At 41.4% G+C, this 23,818-nt stretch overlaps 1 protein-coding gene across 3 annotated transcripts in view; it reads left to right on the forward strand.

Moving 5' to 3' along the window:
• Kiaa0319l (KIAA0319 like) overlaps positions 1–23,818 on the forward strand; it is a 107,000-nt gene that overhangs the window by 56,008 nt on the left and 27,174 nt on the right. For all 3 annotated transcript variants that reach the window (XM_075944952.1, XM_075944951.1, XM_075944953.1), the window contains exons 4-7: positions 9,142–9,388; positions 11,675–11,776; positions 18,925–19,022; positions 22,675–22,762. In XM_075944952.1, coding sequence (XP_075801067.1) covers positions 9,142–9,388; positions 11,675–11,776; positions 18,925–19,022; positions 22,675–22,762 — 535 coding nt within the window. The remainder of the gene's footprint in view (positions 1–9,141; positions 9,389–11,674; positions 11,777–18,924; positions 19,023–22,674; positions 22,763–23,818) is intronic.

The raw sequence follows: 23,818 nt of genomic DNA on the forward strand, positions 1-23,818 counted from the left end.
AGAGTCAATATAAAACCAAAGGATTGGGGGCTGGAGAGATGGCTCAGTGGTTAAGAGCATTGCCTGCTCTTCCAAAGGTCCTGAGTTCAATTCCCGGCAACCACATGGTGGCTCACAGCCATCTGTAATGAGGTCTGGTGCCCTCTTCCGGCCTGCACACAGACAGAATATTGTATACATAATAAATAAATAAATATTTTAAAAAAAACCAAAGGATTATGAGATTAGTAGCAATAAAATAGTCCTTAAATGTTGTCTTTCTTCTGACCCATACCAGGTGGCTCTTCTGACATGAGACAGAGATTTTGGATTTCACTTTAAAAAATATGCTTGAGCCGGGCGATGGTGGCGCACGCCTTTAATCCCAGCACTCGGGAGGCAGAGGCAGGCGGATCTCTGTGAGTTCGAGACCAGCCTGGTCTACAGAGCTAGTTCCAGGACAGGCTCCAAAGCCACAGAGAAACCCTGTCTCGAAAAACCAAAAAAAAAAATAATAATAATAAAAAATATGCTTGAGTTTAGAGAAGGAGAGCCACATTTGAACTCTAAAACCAGCTTTAATTTTTTTTAAAAAGATTTATTTATTTATTATGTACAGTGTTCTGTCTGCATGTGTACCTGCAGGGCAGAAGAGGGCACCAGATCTCATTATGGATGGTTGTAAGCTACCATGTAGTTGCTGGGAGTTGAACTCAGGTCCTCTGGAAAAGCAGCCAGTGCTCTTAACCTCTGAGCCATCTCTCAAGCCCTTTAATTTTTAATTAGATGGGACTACAAAAAACCATTTGCATTATACATCTGTAGAGAACAGCAGAAACAAACATTTGGGAAGACTTATGAAATTCTATCCTGTTGGAAATGTGATATACCAATAGGCCAATTTACTCTTTTTCTTGAGACATTTTGTCTGGATGATTTGTTCTTTTTCTTCAGATGTCTCATTTGTCCAATGGTCTTATGAGTGAGTACATGTGATAATTGCCTTTCTGGGTCTGGGTTACCTAACTCAAAATGATGTTTTCTAGCTCCATCCATTTTCCTGCAAATTTCAAGATGTTATTTTTTTCTGCTGTCTAGTACTCAATTGTGTAAATGTACCACATTTTCATTATCCATTCTTCAGTGGAGGGACATTTAGGTTGTTTCCGGGTTCTGGCTATGACAAACAATGCTGCTATGAACATAGTTGAGCACATGTCTTTGTGGCACGATTGAGCATCCTTTGGATATATACCCAAAAGTGGTATTACGGGGTATTGAGGAATGTTGTTTCCTAATTTTCTGAGAAATCACCACACTGACATCCAAAGGGGTTGTACCAGCTTGCATTCCCACCAGCAATGCAGAAGTGTTCCCTTTTCCCCACAACCTCTCCAGCATAAGTTGTCATCAGTGTTTTTGATCTTGGCCATTCTTACAGGTGTAAGATGGAATCTCAGAGTTGTTTGGATTTGTTTTTTTTTTTCTGATGACTAAGGATGTTGAACATTTCCTTAAGTGTCTTTCAGCCATTTTATATTCCTCTGTTGAGAGTTCTCTGTTTAGGTCTATACTCCATTTTTTTTATTGAATTATTTGTTCTTTTGATGACCAATTTCTTTGTATATTTTGGAGATCAGACCTCTGTCTGATGTGAGGTTGGTGAAGATCTTTTCCCATTCTGTAGGCTGTCATTTTGTCTTGTTGACCATGTCCTTTGCTTTACAGAAGCTTTTCAGTTTCAGGAGGTCCCATTTCTTAATTGTTTCTCTCAGTGTCTGTGCTACTGGGGTTCTATTTAGGAAGTGGTTCCCTGTGCCAATGCATTCAAGTGTACTTCCTACTTTTTCTTCTATAAGGTTCAGTGTGGCTGGCTTTATGTTGAGGTCTTTGATCCATTTGGACTTGAGTTTTGTGCATGTGGGTCTATTTTCATTCTTCTACATGTTGATAAAGAATAGCATATAATTTTGACTTTTATACAGAATCATAAGGGCTTTGATCCACTTTACTTAAATTTTCTGATTTGTATCATGCCTTCCCTGATTTATTTGCATCAGTATAAAAAGTAGGGGCTCCAGTTATTGGTGTGTCCCATACAATGTGAGGAAGGATCCAGGTAGTTCTCTTTATAAGTTGAATTCTCTTGCTTTTGGGATAGTTGTTAATCTCTCCCCAAAAAATTACTACAAAATATTTGCCAGGGTTCACTGTCTTCCCATAATTTGTCAATTTTATCATTATTAAGAGGTACTATAATTTCTGCTGGGTCTATTCCTGCTCATTGACTTCTCAATTTTCCTTTTAGAATTAACTCAGAGACCTTTTCCACATAAGCTTTTCATTTTTTACTTGGTTTTATATGTTAAAAAGACCCATTGTAAGATAATATCTTCCCTCTGCATAAAAATTTCTGTAGGGGAATATTTGGAGGGTAAAACTGCATTGGAGGGAATGCAGTTAAGATTCAGATCTACATGATCCACATGTGCCTTCTGCAATTCCTCTTTAATCAAAGCCAATTCTCTTTCAGCTTCAGCTGATAATTCCCGGTGACTATTTCAGTCCTTGTCACCATCTAAGGTTTTGTTTAAATTAATCAATTCATTGGGTTTTATACCAATAGTTTGCTATAAATGGGAAATGTCTCCTAGCAATCTTTGGAAGTCATTAAGAGTCTGCAATCATTCTCTCCTAATTTGCCCCTTTTGGGGTCTAATTTTTGTAAACCTATTTTATAACCTAAATAATTAATAGAAACATCTCTTTGTATTTTTTCAGGAGCAACTTATAAGTCTCAACAAAGCAAATTTTTCTTTACTTCTTCAAACATACTTTCTAAAGTATCTACATTTGAATCAGATAGTAAAATGTCATCCATGCAATAGTAAACTATAGATTCATGAAAATGTTTCTGTATCATTTCCAACAGCTGTTGTACAAAATATTGGCACAGGGTGGGGCTATTTAACGTTCTCTGTGGGAGAATCTTCCATTGATTTGTCTTAGCAGGCTGAGAATTATTATAGGTAGGCATCGTGAAGGCAATTTTTTCTCTATCTTTTTCTTGTAAAGGTATAGTGAAGAAACAGTCTTTTAAATCAATAACTATAAGACACCATCCTTTAGGCAATAGAGAAGGTAAAGGAATATCGGGCTTTAGAGAGCCCATTGGCCGAATCACGTTATTAACAGCTCTTAGATCTGTTGCCATTCTCCATATTCCAAATATCTTTTTAACAACAAATACAGGAGAATTCCAAGGGCTGGTTGATTCTCCAATATGGTGAGCATCTAGTTGCTCATGTACCATCTGTTCTACAGCTTGCAATTTCTCTTTTGTTAAAGGCCATTGATTAAGCCATACAGGTTTGTCTGTCAACCATTTTAAAGCTAGAGCTTTTGATGCCTTTGGAAGATCAGCAGCTGTTTTTCCCTGTTCTTATATAACGTGAATGGTCAATGACTGTTCTTTATAATATCTTGTAATATTTTCCCTAGAAACATATGTTATGTTATGTTTTTTTCTAAGATTAGGGGAATGTTAATCAGAGTATTCCATTGCTATAACAAATCACATCCCTACAAATTCATTGCTTTGTTAGTTGTTATATTCCTCTCTGTCCTTTGAGCCCTATACTTTCAACCCATCTCATGTTCTGCTTTACCTGAGATAAAGTTACGATCCCTAAAAATTGAACATTTACATCCTGAAGGGGTCAATTTGGATGCCAAGATTCTGATGAAATTATTGTTACATCCACACCTGTGTCCACTAGACCTTCAATGATAATGTCATTTATTCATATTTTTAATTTTGATCTTTGTTCATTCATAGAAATTTGTCAAAATATTTGTTTTATGGTTTCTCCTGAATTTTTTGTTCTCTCTTCTATACCTGTTCTGTTATCCAGAGCAGTATGGTTTCTTACAATAAGCATTAAGTTCTTTAATTCAAATTCTTGAATATTCCTTGTTGACCTACATTCATTAGTTCAATGCCTTCCTTTGCCACACCTTCCACATAATTCAGAAGGGAGGAGCATTTTTAATGAATTATTCTTAGAAAAAACATTGTTTCTAGGAATGCCATGTCTACAATCCCTTTTAAGGTAACCTTGTTTGCCACAATTATAACAGTTGACATTTTGTTTTTTCTTGGGACCTCTGGAAATCACCTCTCCTATCCATGCATCATCATGGTCATGAGATTCAATATTAATTGTATCTTGAAATCCATCCCTCCAAAGGTGCTGACCTTGCTTTTAACATCTTATTATCCTTTTGCATAGAGAATTGGCATTTTCAAAAGCCATCGGTTCAAGTATTATTTGTCTAGCTTCTGAATTTGGTATCATTCTTTTTACTGCTGAAGTCAATCTTTGTGAGAAATCTGTAAGGCTTCCTTTGGGCCCTCTTGTATAACTTTAGTAAATGACTCAATTTTCTTTCCTATTTCTCCAATTTTGTCTTAATTATTCAAAGCTGCTGCGTGTCATAGACCCAGGGTGTGGACATCATATACAGCCTACCTTTCTATAGTAGCATAGTCTTCTTTTCCAAGAATTTGATCTTGGTAGATTTCCATACCTCTAACTTTATTCCACTATTATTAAATTAGCCTCTTATTTGAGCCAGGTATTCCATTGTAATTGTGGACCAGGCTCTAAAACACCTTCAACCAAATCTATTCAATCATTAGGGATAATTCTATTACAAACTGACCACAAGTTTAACATTTGCTTCACAAAAGGTGAATGCATGCCATATGAGACTGTTGTTTCCTGGAATCTCCTTAAATTCTAACATTGGCCTAGGAGTTCAGTTATCTGTAATAGAGCCTCTGACATTTGGCATTTCCTATAAGGTTACTGGATGTGTTAAGGTTGGTTGTCTGAAAACCTTAGGCCATTCCTCTCTATTATTACAATGTGATGTAGAATTTGGCTCTCGGATTAAAGCTCCTCTGTCTGGATTTGAATATTAATGTGATCTGTTTTATTAAATTTTTCTAAGGCCTGTATCCTAGCACTCAGATTAACTAACTTTTTTAGTGATAAGACAAAAATGATGACAAAAATGACAGAAACTGCTAATATTTACAATTGACATTACAGTTCAGGGAGAGCCTGCAACCCAGGATGGAGAGAGAGAGGGAGGGAAGGAGGGAGGGAGAGAGAGAGAGAGAGAGAGAGAGAGAGAGAGAGAGAGAGAGAGAGAACGAGAACAAGAGAACGAGAACATGAGCATTGGCTGTCTGAAAAATGCACCGAAGATTGTTGTGTGAGGGGAGCATGTATGGTAGGTGTGGGGGAGGGGAAAGAGGGAGGAGGATAGGGAAGGGGGTGGGGGGAGCTAGTCAAGAGCATGTGAGTCCTGTTGCTTTTGGAGCCCTGGTGCTTCTGGAGTTTGGGTGGCAACTGGAGACTGTTTCAGAGAGCTATAACAGGAAAATCCCAAACTCGCTCAGAGGCTTGGATAAAAAAGAAAAGAAAGCCTAGCTGGGTGGGGCAGAGCCCCACATGCAGATCTGGCCTGTCCTGGTGGATAAAAGCCACAGACAAATGGCTTTTTCGTAAATTGTACCCCAGACGGGCATCAACTGTAACGTGAATAATAAAAACCCAGAGACAGATATTGGGGTTCAACCTGAAGATCAAAGAAGCAAAGCATCTAGCCATTAGAGAGCTCTTACATCTATGAAGTCTTCAGACTGAAATAGAGAGTTCCTGTCTCATCTATAAAGGCGTGTACCATCGCTGCCTGGCCTCTATGACTAACTAGTGTAGCTGCTGGGATTAAAGGTGTGTGCCACCACTGCCTGGTCTGTATGGCTGATTAGTGTGACTGTTTGTGTTCTGGTCTCCAGGCAAGCTTTATTTATTAAAACACAAATAATATACCACTATAATGCTGACCCCACCTTTAGAAATGAATCTAAAACTAGTTCACAGCAAATGTTGGTAAGGTCATAGGATACCTAGAATGCCCAAATAAATGGGCATGCTACACAATTTCCTCAGCAACTTTTGAACTATTGAAAGTTTGTTCTTTTATTTATTTTGAGGTATGGTCTCACCGTGTAGCCGTGCCTGGCCTTGAACTTGCAGTAATCCTCCTGCCTCTGCATCTGTCTCTGCCTCCCAAGTGCTGGTATTAAAGGCATGTGCCACCACACACATTTTTACAAAAGCATGAACTGAACTCAATGGTAGAACAGTGGGCTAGTCTGTGTGAGGCCTTGGGTTTGAAAACAGAGAGGGGTCAGGGAGAGAAAGGGAAGAGGAGGAGGAAAGGTCAAAATTCTTTGACATAGGGTGACATTCACTAGGCAGGCAGGCGGAGGCAGGAGGATCATAGAGTGGAAGCCAGCTGGGTTACATAGTGAGACCCTGTCTTCATGTGACATTCTAGAATGGAAAGTGATTGTTAGTGAGTAAGTAGAGGGTGCTGCTTGGTGACTGTAGGTGGGGAGGGGAAGGGAGTGCAAAGGAATGTGGGATCTTTGGAAGCTCATTTGAATTGATGATTTCTTTTTTTTTTTTTTTTTTTTTTTTTGGTTTTTCGAGACAGGGTTTCTCTGTGGAGAATTGATGATTTCATAGTTGTTCAAATCTGTTCAAATTTGACCAAGTATAAGATTAAATATCTTTTGTGTCAATTATACCTTAAGAAAGCCTTTAAAATGGACAAAGATTTGATCAGACCTCATCCAAGGAAAAAAAATGGTCAGTAGGCACATGAAAATATCTCCAGCATCATTAGTGAAGGAAGGAGGCTCCCTGTGGAAGCCACTAGAATGACAAGGAGATACAGAACAGGAATTGGGGAAGCTGTGGCCTGGAGCTCTTGTACTTTGCTGTGGGAGTGTAAGCTGACATTAACTATCAACTGTTTAGCTAACCATTCAGAAAGTTAAACATGCTGGCTGTGGTGGCTCACACCTTTAATCCTAGCACTTGGGAGGCAGAGACAGGTGAGTTCGAAGCTAGCCTGGTGGTCTACAAAATGAGTTCCAAGATAGCTAAAGCTGTTACACAGAGAGATCCTGTCTCAAAAACAAAACAAAGCAAGCAAACAAACAAAAAACAAACAAAAGAAAGAAAAGTCAAACATTCAGTAAGTATAGTCAGCAGTTCTACTCCTAAATATTTAACAGTGAAAATTGGGCCAGACACAAATCTTAGCATTCTAGAGGCAAAGGCAGGCAAATCTCTGTGAGTTCAAAACCAACCTGGTTTACATAGCGAGTTCTAGAACATCCAGGGTTACATAATGAGATCCTGTCTCAAAAACAAAACAAAAAGGCCGGGCGGTGGTGGCGCACGCCTTTAATCCCAGCACTCGGGAGGCAGAGGTAGGAGGATCTCTGTGAGTTCAAGACCAGCCTGGTCTACAAGAGCTAGTTCCAGGACAGGCTCCAAAACCACAGAGAAACCCTGTCTCAAAAAACCAAAAAACAAAAAAAACCAAAAAACTTGTTTGTAAAAAAATATATTTATATCCAAACATTTATAGCAGCTTTCTTTATAACATCTGGGGACTGAAAACAACTTAAATCTCTACCAGTAAATGAATGGAAAATAAATTTTGATATATCTGTAATAAAATAGTGTTCAGTAAAATAAAAAAAAGTACTACCAATACATTCAGTACCATGGGCTAATCTCAAAACCTTGTTGAGTGAACACAGCTAGAAATAAAGATAGAGTACATACGGTTCCTTTTATAGAAAGTGTGAGAAAACACAAACTAGTCTTTCTGTGACAAAACAAATCAGTGGCTGCCTGAGTCTGGAGGTGGAGGCAGGGACATAATGAAAAGGACATCAGTGAACCCTTGGGGCTGACGGAGATGTTCTGTCTCTAAGTTGTTGTTATGTGGGTGTGTGCATTTGTCAAAACTTGACCTCATGTTCTGATGTGAATTGTTTCCAGTAAGTTGATTTGTAAGGATCCCTACCCATTCCTCGTTGGTTGAATGAGGTGGTGGTCCTGTTGTCACTGTGCTGCTTTGAGCCCCAGCAACGCAGCGTGACCTGGACAAACACTTGACTGTGCCGTTCTCTGCATATGGTCCTTTAGCATTCATCAGTGTGCCTCTGCTCTCCCTGTCTTCCAGCTCATCCCCATTGCTTCCTGCCTCTTGCTGTGCTTATGGCTTTTAGTCCCCAACTGCTCTATGCTAATTTCATGTCTGTGCCTGTGTTCCTTCTCTACCCCTTTGTGTGGTAAACAGCTGTTCCCCTTATAAAACTCAGCTTAGGACTCTTCTTGCCCAGAATCCTTCAAGAGAGAAAACATGACATGTTCTCAGTTACTTCTTTGGTTCATCGTGACTTTTATAGGAATATTTACTGTTTGACCTTATTATGCTTTTAGTTTGTTTTCTCCTGTTAGCTGAGCATAATATTTGGTCGTTTTTTTAATATTTATTTAATTATGTATACAATATTCAGTCTACATGTATGCCTGCAGGCCAGAAGAGGGCACCAGACCTCATTCCAGATGGTTGTGAGCCACCATGTGGTTGCTGGGAATTGAACTCAGGACCTTTGGAAGAGCAGGCAATGCTCTTAATCGCTGATCCATCTCTTCAGCCCCCTTGGTCATTTTTAAGTTTAAAAATTCTTTAATGTTTATGGGTGTTTTGCTTGCATGTGTTTGTACACCGTATGTGTGCCTGGTCCCACAGAGGCTAGAAGAGGGTTTTTGGATTCTTGAAATTGAAATCACCATTGATTGAATTGAGCCCAGGTCTTCTGAAGGAACAACCAGCACTCTGAACTGCTGAGGCATTGCTTGAACTCCCTGGTTTTTTTGTTTATGTTTTGTTTTGTTTTGTTTTGTTTTTTGAGACAGGTTCTTATTCCATAGCCCAAGCTAGCCTCAGATTCTTGTCAAAAACTCTTTGCCTCAGCTTCCTGAGTGCCAGAAATTTAGATGAGAGTCTCCATGCCCAGCTTATTTTATTTTTTGTCTGTAATTTATGGTCTGAGGATCAAACCCAGGGCTTTCACATATCTGGCAGGCATCCAGATTTAACACTATTTGACTTTGGGTGGTAAGATTGATTTCTTCCATGTTTTGGATACCATTTCATGAGCCCACCCCAGTGAGTGTGTAACTTGCTCACTAAAGTTAATCTTTCATGTTTCTTTAGGTCCACAAAGTCGTCACAGTTTCCAGTCCCATCACCACTGACCATACTACACAGACTCCTGATTTTCCAAAGAATGTGTCCGTCCATCCTGAACCATCAGAGCATTCCAGTCCTACATCCAGTACTCAGCAAGTAAAAAGCACTGAGCACAGCCCAACCGATCCTCCTCTTCCAGTGGTCCCCTCCTACAGCTATGCTACCCCTACGCCCCAGGCCTCTTCCCAGAGCACCTCAGCACCATACCCAGGTGAGGCTCACTGTTCCTGTCCTTGGAGGTGAGAGGAGAAAGTGGAGATTTTGATTCAAGTCTTCTCATTTAGAGACAACAGAGGAGGCACGCCTGACTGTTGTACATGACCCTGTCTGTGCCCCTGAAAGTGTGGGTTTGGAGCCCCAGGTCCCTATCTCAACAGCTGCCTACTTGGGAGAGTTGGTGGAATCCATTTTCTCAGAGCCACTGTGACCTGAAGGCACAAGCTGTGCTGGGGATGCTGTGTACACCTGTTATCTGGGGGTGAAGGCAGGAGAACCAGGAAGTCAAAATCACCCTTGACTGTGTGTGAGCTTGAGACAAACTTGAGCTATGTGAGACCATCTCAAACAAACAAACAAGCAAAAACCTAACTAAGTAACTAAATGGGGCGGTATGACGGGTGGTGCTAAGAATGAAGAAACAGATGTGCAGGGAGGCAGTGTTGATGTGCCCCTCTGCCTCCCAGACGCCTGGCTATGGGTCAGACGTTTGCCACCTGATTCTCAGGACAAGCATGGGAAGGGGCTTAGGCCTAGAGCCTTACCAATTCTGCCTGATGGTGCAGGACTGAGGGACCAAGTAGAGAGAGATAGTCCATCAGCAAGGCAAAACCAGTGAACACTTCTTCTTCTTCTTCTTCTTTCTTCTTTCTTCTTCTTCTTCTTCTTCTTCTTCTTCTTCTTCTTCTTCTTCTTCTTCTTCTTCTTCTTCTTCTTCTTCTTCTTCTTCTTCTTCTTCCCTTCTTCTTCTTCTTCTTCTTCTTCTTCTTCTTCTTCTTCTTCTTCTTCTTCTTCTCTTCTTCTTCTTCTTCTTCTCTTCTTCTTCTTCTTCTTCTTCTTCTTCTTCTTCTTCTTCTTCTTCTTCTTCTTCTTCTTCCTCCTCCTCCTCCTCCTCCTCCTCCTCCTCTTCCTCCTCCTCCTCCTCCTCTTCTTCTTCTTCTTCTTTTTTCCTCTCCACTTTTGGTTTTCTGGGGTCTCCTTTGCTTTTAATGAAACATGACACTGTTCCAGTCCTGAAGCCACATGAGATTTCTGTGTTCAGGAGAAAGCCTGTGGAGTGTCTATGAAACTGAAGTGTTTGGCTTTTGCTGTATTGACTAGCCAGATTTGGTCAGTTATACTGAGTATAATGACCCCCCCCCCAAAGTTCCATCTCCTGGGGCAGCTGCAGGTTACAGTTTCATAAAGGTTATGGCAATGTTCCTGAGCAGAGGCAGATTAACCTCAAGCTCCTTATTTGTTCAGGAATCCCTTTTCACGCCCAGCCTTAGAATACAAGCTGACCAGTCTGCAAGGCCTTCAGTAAACAGCTATTGCCGGAAGACTGAATCAGTGGTTTTAAGTGGGTGTAAACCATCTGCTTTCCCCAGCCCCCTAACAATTGTTTGATGCAAAATATCAATAATGCCAAAGTTGAGAAACACAGACACACAGGAGATCGGTGGCAATAGTGTGAGCAGCACACAGCTTTGTGCTGATTTGGGAGTTCCAGAAATGCAGAAATGACTCAAAAAGTAGATCAGAAATGCAGTGATCTGGAAAGAACTCTTGGAGAGGAGACAGTTTAAATTAGAAACAAAGTAGAATACAGGAAAGGTAAACATCCCACTTGAGCCAACAGCTGCAGCAGCCTCCATGTGCTTCCCAGAGGCTCCACGCTTCTGTGATGCTGAGAGGGAAGGCAGGACTGGGTTGGAAAGGTGAGTCCATGTGGTTCTCCTATGCCAGCTTAGGCCTTTGTGTGGGAGGCAAGAGATTGATGGATATGTCATAGCAAGACCGGATGGGCTGGGTAAGGTGGGACACAAGTGGGAAAGGAATTAAGAATCTTGGAATAATCTTAACCTGTGAACAATGAGTTGGTAGTCACAGAAACTGGAAAAGGTGGGCCTTCTGACTGACCTTATCCTTTGTTATTTGTATGCTTTAAGAAAAAGGTATTCACCTGATAAAAGTGGTCATTGAAGCAGAATTTGGACTCTTGGGAAAGTAGTATATAAAGCAGATGTGGAGACAGACATTAGTGCAGTACAGAAGAAATCAGAGCCCTGAGCTCTGTCTGGTGTTGTGAGAGCTTTAATGTGGAGGCAGTCAGCAGGAGTGAGTGCCCCCAGCCTGAGGTGGGGAGCAAATCTCAGAAGCAGCTTTCTGATAACCTCGAGAGACCCTTTCCAATGGAAACTTGAGGGGATTCGAGAGTAGACAAGTAGCAGATGAAGGTGGTGGCTGGAGAGAGCGGTCTGGGTGTGCTTCTGCTCACCGTGTGGTCACTTGGTTCCAGCTGTAAAGGAACTGGTGGTGTCTGCTGGGAAGAGTGTCCAGATCACCCTGCCTAAGAATGAAGTTCAGCTAAATGCCTACGTTCTCCCAGAACCAGAACAAGGTAAGCTTTTGGGAAACACAATTGTGTTTGCATTGGTAGCTACAAGCTTCAGTGCATTTGCTTTTGGAACAACCCTGTGAAGACAGGATGTGGCATGTGGGCACACAAATCTGCAGGCAGCACAGGAGGGGATGTTCCTACAGCTGGAGAGCAGAGACTCTGCTTTCTTTAGCATGCTGGGTCTCACACATGCTACACAGGTGCTTTGTCATGGAGCTGCTCTCCAGCCTGGTCCTGTAGGCTTCGATGCCATTCAAGGATTTTCAGCAAATTACTCCTAGGTTTTTATTTCTCAGTAAAACTAGGAACAATAATCCCTGTTTTACAATATGACCTGAAAGGACCAAATGTGACGGTATGTAAGTGACTTCTCCAGTGCCTAGCCGACGCTCTTTATTGTGAGTCTTTATATAAGATTGTGTTGTGTCCATAGGGGACAACCAGGCTGAAGTATAACTCAGTGGTAGAACACTTGGTAGGGGGAGAAAGGATGGAACAAAGACTCAGATATACCATTTATTTTGGCTAAACAATTAGTAAATAACAGGTGCAGACCTTGAAATTATTCAAGATGATTGCTAATATAGATTGTTACTTGAGAAAGTCAGGACTGGCAAGATGGTTCAGTGTGTAAAGGTTCTTACCACCAAACCTGATGACCCAAGTTCAAGTCCCAGAACCCACATGATGAAAGGAGAAAACTGACTCTTACAGATTGTCCTGTCACCTACGTGTGCCTGTACACACACACACACACACACACACACACACACACACACACACACACACAGAGGAGGTGGAGAGGTAAGTTTAACAAAAAGATTTTAAAGAAAAAGAAAGCACAAGCTTCAAAATGGCAAATAAAATTTATATTTATAAGTCATATAAGAGAGTTGGTGACCACTAGGCATGGTAGTACATACCTTTAATCCCAGCACTCAGGAGGCAGAGGCAGGCAGATCTCTGTGAGTTCAAGGCCAGCCTGGTCTACAGGCGAGTTACAGGACAGCCAGGGCTACCCAGAGAAACCTTTCTCTAGAAACTTAAAAAAAAATTATATATATGTATACACACATACATACATATATATATATATATATATACATACATACACATATATAATGATATTTGATTTTAAAAAATAAGGAGTTGGTGGTAAATTCACTGTTTCAAATCTTATAATATGAACATCCATTTCATCTTTTAAGTGTGTGTTAATATACCAAATTTGACTCATAAACAGCCATAATCTCATCTGGGTGGTGGTGTATGCTTCGTACCTTTAATCCCAGCACTTGGGAGGCAGAGGCAGGCGGATTTCTGTGAGTTCGAAGCCAGCCTGGTCTACAAGAGCCAGTTCTAGAACAAGGAATACACAGAAGATCTTTTATGATCTCCTATGACAGGAAGGGTTTGGCTTGTGTCTTACTTTAAAAGGCTGACCAAGTAAAATGCTCTTCCTCTTTCAGGACAAGCCCTTCCAGTTTATGTTTGTGTGTTTCTGATTCTCTTATTTTTTGTTGTTGGGTCTGGAGAAACTACTCAGTGGTTAAGATCATGTTCTGCTCATCCAGAGGATGTGCATTCAGTTCCCAGCACCTACATTGGGTGAATCATAATCACATTTAACTCCAGCTCCATCGGATCTGATGCCTCTGGCCTGTAGGGCACCTGCACTCATGTGCACACACCCCCACACAGACACATACTGCACATAATTTAAAAATAATGAAAATAAAATCTTTTTGGAATGCGTTCTTCATTGTTTTTGAGACAGTCTCATTGTGTAGTTCTGGTTGGTTTTGAACTCATTGAGAATCACCTTCCTTTGCTTCCCAAGTACTGGGATCAAAGGTGTGCGTGTGGTTGAATTCAATATTCTCAGTGTGGGAGTCTAATACTAAGTAGTATATGCATGCCAAATATATTTTTCCAGAGCTGGAACCCTGTTCCACTCTGTATTTTTGTTCTTGAAGTAACATTTCCTTATTAGGTCACTCCACTTTTTTTTTATTGAAAAAATTTTTCACGTAATATATTTTGATCATGTTTTTCCTCTCTTCCAATTTCTCCCAGATCTCCCTTATTTTATATATTTATACTCTTATTTTCCTCCCTCTTTCAAGAACAAAATCAGACAAAATACAAAAACAAACAAGAAACAACAAATTTGAGAACAGCTTCGTCTACAGAACTAGTTCCAGGACAGCCAAGATGACACAGAGAAACCTTGTCCCAAAAAAACAGGGCTGGAGGGCTGGAAGGCTGGAGAGATGGTTCAGAAGTTAAGAGCACTGGCTGCTCTTCCAGAGGTCCTGAGTTCAATTCCCAGCAACCACATGGTGGCTCACAACCATCTGTGATAGGATCTGATGCCCTCTTCTGGCATGCAGGCATACATACAGTTGGAACAATCATACACATAAAATAAATAAATATTAAAAAAATAAGGTTGGAGAGATGACTCAGTAGTTAAGAACATTTAAGAGCTCTTCCAGAGGTCCTGAGCTCAGTTCCCAGCAACTCCCTGGTGGCTCATAGCCATCTGTAATGGGATCATATTCCTTCTTCTGATGTGCATGAAGGCAGAGCACCCATATACACAGAATATATGAATAAATAGATAAAAGGAAAAAAGAAAGAACCACCAAACAAAATTAAAAAAATAAACACATGCTGGGCAGTGGTGGCGCACACCTTTAATCCCAGCACTCGGGAGGCAGAGGCAGGAGGATCTCTGTGAGTTCGAGGCCAGCCTGGTCTACAAGAGCTAGTTCCGGGACAGGCTCCAAAGCCACAGAGAAACCTTGTCTCAAAAAACAACAACAACAGGGCTGGAGAGATGGCTCGGTGGTTAAGAGCACTGACTGCTCTTCCAGAGGACCCGGGTTCAATTCCCAGCACCCACATGGCAGCTCACAACTGTCTGAAGATCTAGTTCCAGGGGATCTGACACCTTCACACCAATGCACATAAAATAAAGTTAAATAAACCATAAAAATATTTTTAAAAAAACAACAACAACAAAAACCCACATAAAAAGACCAATAAGACAAAAAATGCCCCAAACAAAGCAAAATGAAATGAAGTCCATTAAAAATGCCATTGAGTTTGTTTTGCTGGGTATGCCCTTAGTGTGTGGTTGATATACCTAGGGCACGCCACTGGAGGAAACTGATTGTCCCTTTGCCAGGAGTATCAATTGCAGATGGCTTCTTGCTTAAGGGTGGGTCCCAGTGTCCACTTCCCTCTTTCAGTGCCTGGACCTCATCTGGCTTGAACCTGTACAGGTTTGTCCACACTGACACAGTCTCTGTGAGTTTGCACATGCATCTGTCCTGTTTTAGCTGTAGTAATGTTTCTTTTATGATTGGTGTATAAAATTATGTTTGGTGTATAAATGTTTAGAACTTCAGTATCCTCTTGGATTTTTTCCTTTAATGATTATGTTATATTCTTCCCTAGCTCTTCTGTGTAGGTTCTCTCATTTGTTTTTTGTTTTGTTTTTGTGGTCTCATATTAAAACTCTGCCTGCTGGCATCTTAGGATACCTTCTTATGTCCTTTTACCCTGCCATAGTAACTATACTTGATGGCAAGGTGTGTTTTCTTAGATGCAGCAGAAAGATGAATCCTGTTTTCTGACCCAGTCTTATAGTCTGTGTTATTATTGCAGTATTAGGGTTTTCAGTGAGCAGTGTTTATTGGGTCTTGTGAGTTTGTAGTTACAGTGTAGTCGTCATTCCCCTTTAATGTCCTCTTCTGGGAGTGTGTATTCCTGTGTCTTCTTGAGTGTGGTTAACCTCTTCAGATTGGGGGTTTTCTTCTAATGTCCTTGTAGAGATGAACTAGTAAATAGAAATTGCTTAAGTTTGGTTTTATTGTGGAATGTTTTCTTTATTTGTTGATTTTAATCAATGGCTCTGCTGGGTATGGTAGTCCAAGCTGGCATCTCAGAGTTAGTAGTGCATCTGTCCAGGCCCTTCATCGACAAGTTGGGTGTTGTTCTAATGGGCCTATGTTTATGTAGGAGTTGGTCTTTTTTTCTTTGCAAACTTTTAATTTTCTGTCCTTGTTCATACATTCAATGTTTTCATTATTATGCATTATTGGGAATTTCTTTTCTGGTCCAATCTATTGGTGTTCCATATTCTTCTTGTACCTTGATAGATTGGGGAGATTTTCTTGTACAATTTTTAAAAATATTTTCTGTGGAGACTGGAGAGACGACTCCGAGGTTAATAGCACTGGCTCCTCTTCCAGAAGTCCTGAGTTCAATTCCCAGAGCCCACATAGTGGCTCACAACCATCTGGAATGAGATCTGATGCCTTCTTCTGGCATGTAGGCATACATGCATATATATATATATATAATCTTTAAGAAATATTTTCTGTACATTTGACCTGGGTTTCTTCTTCTTCCTCTTTTCCTATTATTTATAGACTCGTTCTTTCATAGTGTCCCAGATTTCCTGAACATTTTGTTCCTGGATTTTGGTTTTTCTTTTTTAGATTTAACTTTTTGTTGTTGTTGTTTTATTTTTTGAATGAACTGTCCATTTCTTCTGCCTTGTCCTTAAGACCTGAAATTCTCTCTTCTATGTTTTATAATCCATTGATGAGGCTTACCTCTGAGGTTTTTTTAAATTTATTTATGCTTTATTTATTTATTTATTTATTTATTTTTGGTTTTTCTAGACAGGGTTTCTCTGTGTATCTTTAGGTGCCCTGGAACTCACTTTGTAGCCAGGCTGGCCTCAAGACCTGAAATTCTCTCTTCTATGTTTTATAATCCATTGATGAGGCTTACCTCTGAGGTTTTTTTAAATTTATTTATGCTTTATTTATTTATTTATTTATTTTTGGTTTTTCTAGACAGGGTTTCTCTGTGTATCTTTAGGTGCCCTGGAACTCACTTTGTAGCCAGGCTGGCCTCAAACTCAGAGATCTGCCTGCTTCTGCCTCCTGAGTGCTGGGATTAAAGGCCTGTGCCATTACCTCCAGGTACCGCCTGGCACCTCTGAGGTTTTTGTTTAACATCTTCAGTTCTTCATTTCCAGTTTTATTTCACTTTGGGTTTTGTTTACTTTTTAGTGATACTATTTCTACATCCATGTGTTGAACCGTTTTCATTATTTCATTCACTTGTATTTTCACAATCTTCATTAAGGCATTTATTCCACTTTAAGGTTCTTGAATATATTTAGACTTGCAATTTTGAAGTCTTGTCCTGTGCTTCAGCTAAATTCTCAAGGCCTATTGCAATCACTGGCTTCTGAAGAGGCTTGTTGTCTTGGTTATTCATATTTGTGTGTTTGTATTGGGATGTAAGCATCTGGAGTCACGGTTAAGGTGTTTCTTGGTATCTTGTCGTTATTAGGAGGGCGCTTCATTCTTTGGTTGCTGTTGCCCTCTCTGGATCCTGGGCAAGCATGGTGGCTGTGGGGGGTCCCTGATAAAGGGTGCTTCTGTGAGTTGGTAGGTGGCACAAAGGAGTGGAGATGTGCTAGGAAGGAAGGCCGAGAGAGTCCTCAAGAAAGAGCTGGTGGAGCTGGGTCTTCAGGGAGTGGAGGTGGAGTGGGAGGAGATGCTCCCAAAGGCAGAGTAAGACAGGAATGAAAGTGCTCAACCGCTGTCTTCAGAGAGGCTCTCTCCTTTCCTCCTTGGGTGTTATGTTCAAGGTGAAGGAATTTAGTCATCCTTGAGGAAGGAGGAGAGGAAAACACTTCCTTAGTAGTGGGTGCTCCACTTCTGCTTAAATTCCCCTACTCTCCTCTGTCCAAGTTCTTTGGTTCTCTGAGATAGATAATTTCATTTTAAAAGATGGGGCCACTGAGGCAGGATCCTTTCTGCACTGTGGCAGCCCACACGGATGTCTGTAAGGTTGGAAGGTCTGGTTTCAAAGCTGTGCCCTGGATCGACTGTCAGCATTCTGTCTACAGCCTCTATGTGTGTACATTCCCACCTGTGGGTGAACTTCTGCCTCTAATGCACAACTCATTCCGTGAGCATCTCTGGCCTAGGAATAGCATCCTGTTTTGAAGTCTGTTTTTAGCTTTTGATATATGAAATTGTCAGTTCCCAAGCTATTGTGAATATGTTTTCTGTGTGGGAAATTTTTTTTTAATTACAGTTTGAAGAATTATCTCTTAGCATGAGTCCTAGTTGTTGCTGCTCCCCTGCCTCTTCAGATTTGACTTTTGTGTGTGCATATGTGAGAACAGCTAGAGATGACCACAGGCCAGATCATCATGCTAGTTTGGTGGAGGAACACTTACAAAATAAAATTTGCTTCTCAGGTTTTGGAGGATTAGGCGTTGTGTTCAACATTTGAGCTCCTCAAGTAAAAGCGTGGCCATGCTTTGCTGAGCGCTGTGGACTGTTTTCTCTCTCCCTGGAGCAGCCAGCAGCCCTCCTTTCACACCCCACCTTTCCTGGTGCATCTGACCCCAGCTGAAGATTACTTTCCTGGGGGGGGGCAGATGGTCCCTCATAGATGACGGGATTCTACCCTCATGCTATGCAACAATACAGTCTAAGCTGTAAAGGAGGACCATTTACTGCTTCATTTGATCTTAATTAATTTCAGTGGGGCCTGTTTTAAATGGGCCATGCCTTGCCATCTTCTGCAGGGTGTTATTTAGCTCAGCAGGAATGAAGTAGCTCTTTTAACTCACCAGGGTGTGATGACCTCAGCTAGACTAGCATTGTTAGCACTCTGTAAAATGCTATTTTTGAACCATGTTATTTAGAAGTCATTGCTGTTCTTTGTTGGGAAAGAAGTTTTGTAAGAAAATGACCTTTGTTCCCAATCAGTTCATCTGTAGTGGTTGGTAGGGCATGTATCTTCAGTGAGAGACACCATGAACAACCTGATTTTTTTTAAAGGGAGGATTGGCTGGAGGGTGGGTGTGGGGCAGAATGAGCACTATTGAGAGAATGAAAGAGACCCTGTCTGTGGCTGAGTCAACAGAGCCCTTTCAGGAAATGGTTGGCTTCCCTACAGCTTTAGGGCAGCATGTTAAAGCCACAGCTTTATCAGGATTTAAAAAAGGTTTCTTATTGGCAGGCTGTAGAAGCGATTTGTTATTGGCAGCTCTTTGTGTGTAGGTGCGTGTTTTCATGGTTTTCCTAACTGCCCTTCTATAGGAGAAACCTACACCTACGACTGGCAGCTGATTACTCATCCCAGAGACTACAGTGGGGAGATGGAAAGGAGACACTCCCAGGTCCTCCGACTGTCCAAGGTGAGTTTGCCTCCTTCCACCTGCAGGGCGAGGGGAGAGCCCCTGACTTTCTGAAACAGGGAATACAGAGTTTCTGGCCACACTGAAGCTGAGAACAATCTTTTAGTGGTGAATCCTTCAGAAGTCTCCATGGCGGACAGCCAGTGTTTGTTTAGTGTACGATTCTCAAATTTTCATTGCTGGTGAGAAGACTACAGCATGCTAGAGATGGCTGGAAATATACACTCAACAGCTCTGTGAGGTGACATAAGCACTTCAGAGTTCCAGATAAGCGAGGTTATTTGTGTCCACATGACTGGATCTTCAGAGTAGTTATGGGCAATAAGATGTTCATGTCCCTTGGCCCAGCGGCTCCTGCATTCCATGACAGTTCACTGCATATTATGGCAGCCGCTTGGGATTACCCAATGATTAATCATAATCTTTTTTTTTTCCCCTGGAGACACAGTCTCTCTATGTAGATCAGACTGGTCTCAAACTCAGAGATTCATCTGCTTCTGCCTCTGCCTCTGGAGTGCTGGGATTAAAGGCGTGCGCCACCACATCCAGCCAAAATCATAATCTTATGTAGACAGAAGCTGCTCTTTCATTTCCCGGCCACCCAGACCCAAAATAATCACACAGAAATTATATTAATTAAAACACTGCTTGGCCTATTAGCTTATGCATATTTCTAACTGGCTCTTACATCTTAAATTAACCCATCTCTATTCATTTGTACATCACCACAAGGTCATGGCCTACTGGCAAAGTTCCGGTGGGCTCCTGTGGGCATTCTTCTCCCTTGGCAGCTACATGGCATCTCTCTCACTCTGCCTCCTTTTTCCCAGCATTCAGTTTAGTTTTTCTGCCTAGTTTTATTTTGCCCTGCCGGTAAACCAAAGCAACTTTATTCATTAACCAGTGGTTCACAGCATACAGAGGGGAATCTCACATCAATCTTAATATTTAGGAATAATAGAGTTTAGGCAGCATAAGAAGCAAGTAATTATAGCAAAGGGTTTGTGGGCAGTAATGGGCCACTGATGGTTATCAGTGGGGTCACTGAAGTCCTGGGGCTTACTGTGGGTTTCTTAGAGTTAACCTACTTGGGTCTTGAAAGGGGCCCTCTTGACTGGGTAAAGGGTGCATGGAAAGAGAAAATTCAGCAACAGAAGCCCTGGGCTAGAAATCTTTCAGAGGCAGGACCTGTGGTGGAAGGAACGCCACATGGTTTGGCCTGTGAAGAGCACCTGTCAGGGAAGGACTTTGAATGCCTTTGGCTCTTTATTTTTCTGTGTGTAGCTGTCAGGTCCAGCATCAAGTGCCTTTACCTGTGAGCCATCTCGGTGGCTTTACCTTGAGTATTTTCTATAGAACAGAGAGCCTGTGAGAGGTTCAGATTCTCAGTTTAGAAATGCGGCCTTCCACAGATTGGCAGAGATTAGACGCAAAGGGGGAGATGAATAAGGAGTCTACTGACACATTTAGGTAGGAAATGATATTATTCTGAGATTCTGAGTAAAAACACCAAAGTACAATTAAAACAAGAAGCCATCTACAGAGATGTTGCTAATTCTTTTATTTAATTATTTTTGTCATAAAACCTCAAGATATCAGGTATTAAGATCTGTTTTACAAATGAAAAAATAAAAAAAATTTAAAAAGGGAATGGCTTGGCCAGATTTCACAAAGCCATTAAATGGTGGGTTGTTTCTAGAACGTTCCATCCCAAAGCCCACACTTTGATTCCTAACTGCTGTGATGAGTGGATGAAGAACAAGGCAGAGGGGGTGTGGGTGGGGATAATCAGATGAGTTTGAGATACTGGATGGGGGTACTGGGGGAGAGAAGTCCAAGCTGAGTCTAGCTTTTAGACTTGGAGTAGAGGAAATGAGGACAGAAAAACCAAATTTGGAGGAGATTTACAGATAGGTGATTGAGTCATTTGGAGTATATGACTGAGGTGCATATGGGACATTTGGGTGGAGTGGATCCATTGGCAGCTGGAAGAAAGGACTAGAGACCAGGAGATAAGTCTGGATCAAGAGATAAATTTGCAGATCTGCTTAAAATCAAAGGTGTAGTCACAGCTCAGGGCAGCCAGTGAGAGTGGTTTGGGGTGAGGCAGAGGACATGGGGGGGAGCAAGGTGGAAGCCAGGGACAAAAGCATTTTGAGGAGAGATTGGCTGAATGGTATTCACACAAAAAAGAAGAAAATAAGGAAAAATCTTTATTTTCTTCCATGATGTTCATTTTAATCATAACAAAAACTTGGAAACCGCTCAAGTATCTAGCAATATGGAATTCTTGTGTGAATTATCATACATATATTCCTGCAGTGTTTTATAGTCACTAGGATTAATGAATGTTAAAGAGACTATATCATAATCAGGGACATTACTTATGCTAACTGAACAAAATAAAAAACAATAAAAAGTTTGATACCTTGATTTTTAGCTAGGTCCCAATACCTCTGAAATTTGGCCTGGGATAATACAGGTAATGTTTGGCTCTGAAGAAATGAGTTGAAGCCAAGCATGGTGGTGATCACCTTTAATTCCATCACTCTGGGGTATCTCTGTGAGTTCAAGACTAGCCTGGTCTACAGAGCAAGTTCCAAGACAGCAAGGGCTGCAAAGAGAACACCCTGACTCAAAAAAACAAAAACCAACCAAACAAACAAACAAACAAAAAAAAAAAAACAAAGAAAAGAAAGGAAAAGAAAAAAGAGAAAAAAAGAAATGAGCTTGAATTAAACTATTTTTTTTTGTATGTGGTCAAGGATTAGAGGGCTTGCTGGATAGTGGAACAGTGGTGGTCTCACTGTGCTTCCTCTCTGGTGGTATGTATACACTGGGTGGAAACTGGAAGGGAAAATCAGATATTTAAGCATGATTTGATTTTTTTGTTTGTTTTGGGTTTTTTTGGTTTTGTTTGATTTGTTTTTTCTGAGACAGGGTTTCTCTGTGTAATAGCCCTGGCTGTCCTGGAACTCACTTTGTAGACCAGACCAGCCTTGATCTCAGAGATTTGTCTGTCTCTGTCTCCCAAGTGATGGGATTAAAGGTGTACGCCACCATTGCCCTGTTTGTTTTAATTAAATTAGCTTTTGTATATATGGGTGATTTTCCTGCATGCATATCTCCCTTCCGTTTGTATGCCTGGTGACCAAGGAGACCAGAAGAGGGTATCAGATCCCCTGGGACTTTAGTTAACAGATGATTGCGAGATGCCATGGGGGTGTTGGGAACTGAACCCAGGTCTTCTGGAAGAACAGCCAGTGCTCTTAACCACTGAGCCATCTCTCCAGTTACCCATTTGTTGTTTTTGTTTTTAATAAGATGTTTTTCTTAGAAGTCTTGATTTTTTAATTTCATAAGTGGGATGGTTGGGTCTTCAGTGTTCCTCTGAGAAGAAAATTGGAGTATAGAGAGATTGAAACATTTCTTTTGTTCCAGATACAGCCAGTAATAAGAGTCACATTAAAAGATGTGTTTCTTATTAATTTGACCTATCTTTAATCCCTTTAGCTACTTTACTTTTTCCCCTTTGAGAACAGGACCCAAAAAGAGTGCAGGATTCAGGCCAAGAAAGCTCAAGTGCTCTGTTGTCTAAAACAAAGCTTCTCCTCCTTGCAGTCATCTAAAGGGTCTTGTCTTCCTTTGTCAGCTGACTCCAGGCCTGTACGAATTCAAGGTGATTGTGGAAGGTCAGAATGCCCACGGGGAAGGCTACGTGAACGTGACAGTGAAGCCAGGTATGCGTCCATCTCAGGGCTCCCTCTGCAGGACTCCTAAGAGGGAGATTTGGCCTCAGGCTTTGAGATTCCTATTCATTTTGGGGGGGGGGGGTCATTATATTCTATTTATTGGGCAATTCCTAGTCCAGTGTAGTAATTGTAGCAAAGTGTACTGGACATGGGAATGGCCCAAGCAATGACTTTCTGCCAGAGACTCCAAGTGACCAGGGCCGAGAGATGACCCAGTGTTGTAATTAAGAAACTAAGGGAGCTGGAAGTCCTGGAGAAGCCAAGTGACCAACCAGGTGACCTCTTTTTTTTCTTCTTCTTTTTTTTTTTTTTTTTTGGTTTTTCAAAACAGGGTTTCTCTGTGGCTTTGGAGCATGTCCTGGAACTAGCTCTTGTAGACCAGGCTGGTCTCGAACTCACAGAGATCCGCCTACCTCTGCCTCCTGAGTGCTGGGATTAAAGGCGTGCGCCACCATCGCCCGGCTCAGGTGACCTCTTTTAAACACTACCAGTTTTCTCCCATTGGAAATTCAGTCCTGAATCCATACTGTCATTCTCTTAAAATGAGCCATGTTGGTAGACTGTAGAACAACAGTAAGGATTCGTAGTTTGCATTTGGACAGACATTTGCAGGGAGCTGGAGAGAGTGCCTGCTCTGGCATAGGTCAGTGCCACCTTCTTCTTCTATTGGCAACAGAGTTTATTCCTTGGGCTCTGAACCCAAAGTAGACTTTTCACCAGACATTGACTGTGTGACCCACAGACTAGATCTGTAGCTCGATGGTGAGGCGCTTGACTAGCATGAGTGGAGCTGTGTGCTAACCCAGAAGTGGCGATTGGCAGCCATGTACTTTCCAAAGCTTGACACATTGGAAGAGTGCACAGGGCCATGGAGTGATGCATATTTCAGTCTAGCTCTCAGGTTTGTGAGTTGAAGGTCAGTCAAGACTACACGGCTAACAGGCTCCGTGTTGGCATGGTCTTGGGAACAGTCAGGCTTGGAACAGGCCTGAGCAGGTGTCTCCCATTAGAATGGCAGCCTGGTCTTGATAATTTCCTGTCTGG

Source organism: Microtus pennsylvanicus, chromosome 13, assembly GCF_037038515.1.
Source record: "Microtus pennsylvanicus isolate mMicPen1 chromosome 13, mMicPen1.hap1, whole genome shotgun sequence".
NCBI classification, from domain to species: Eukaryota; Metazoa; Chordata; class Mammalia; order Rodentia; family Cricetidae; genus Microtus; species Microtus pennsylvanicus.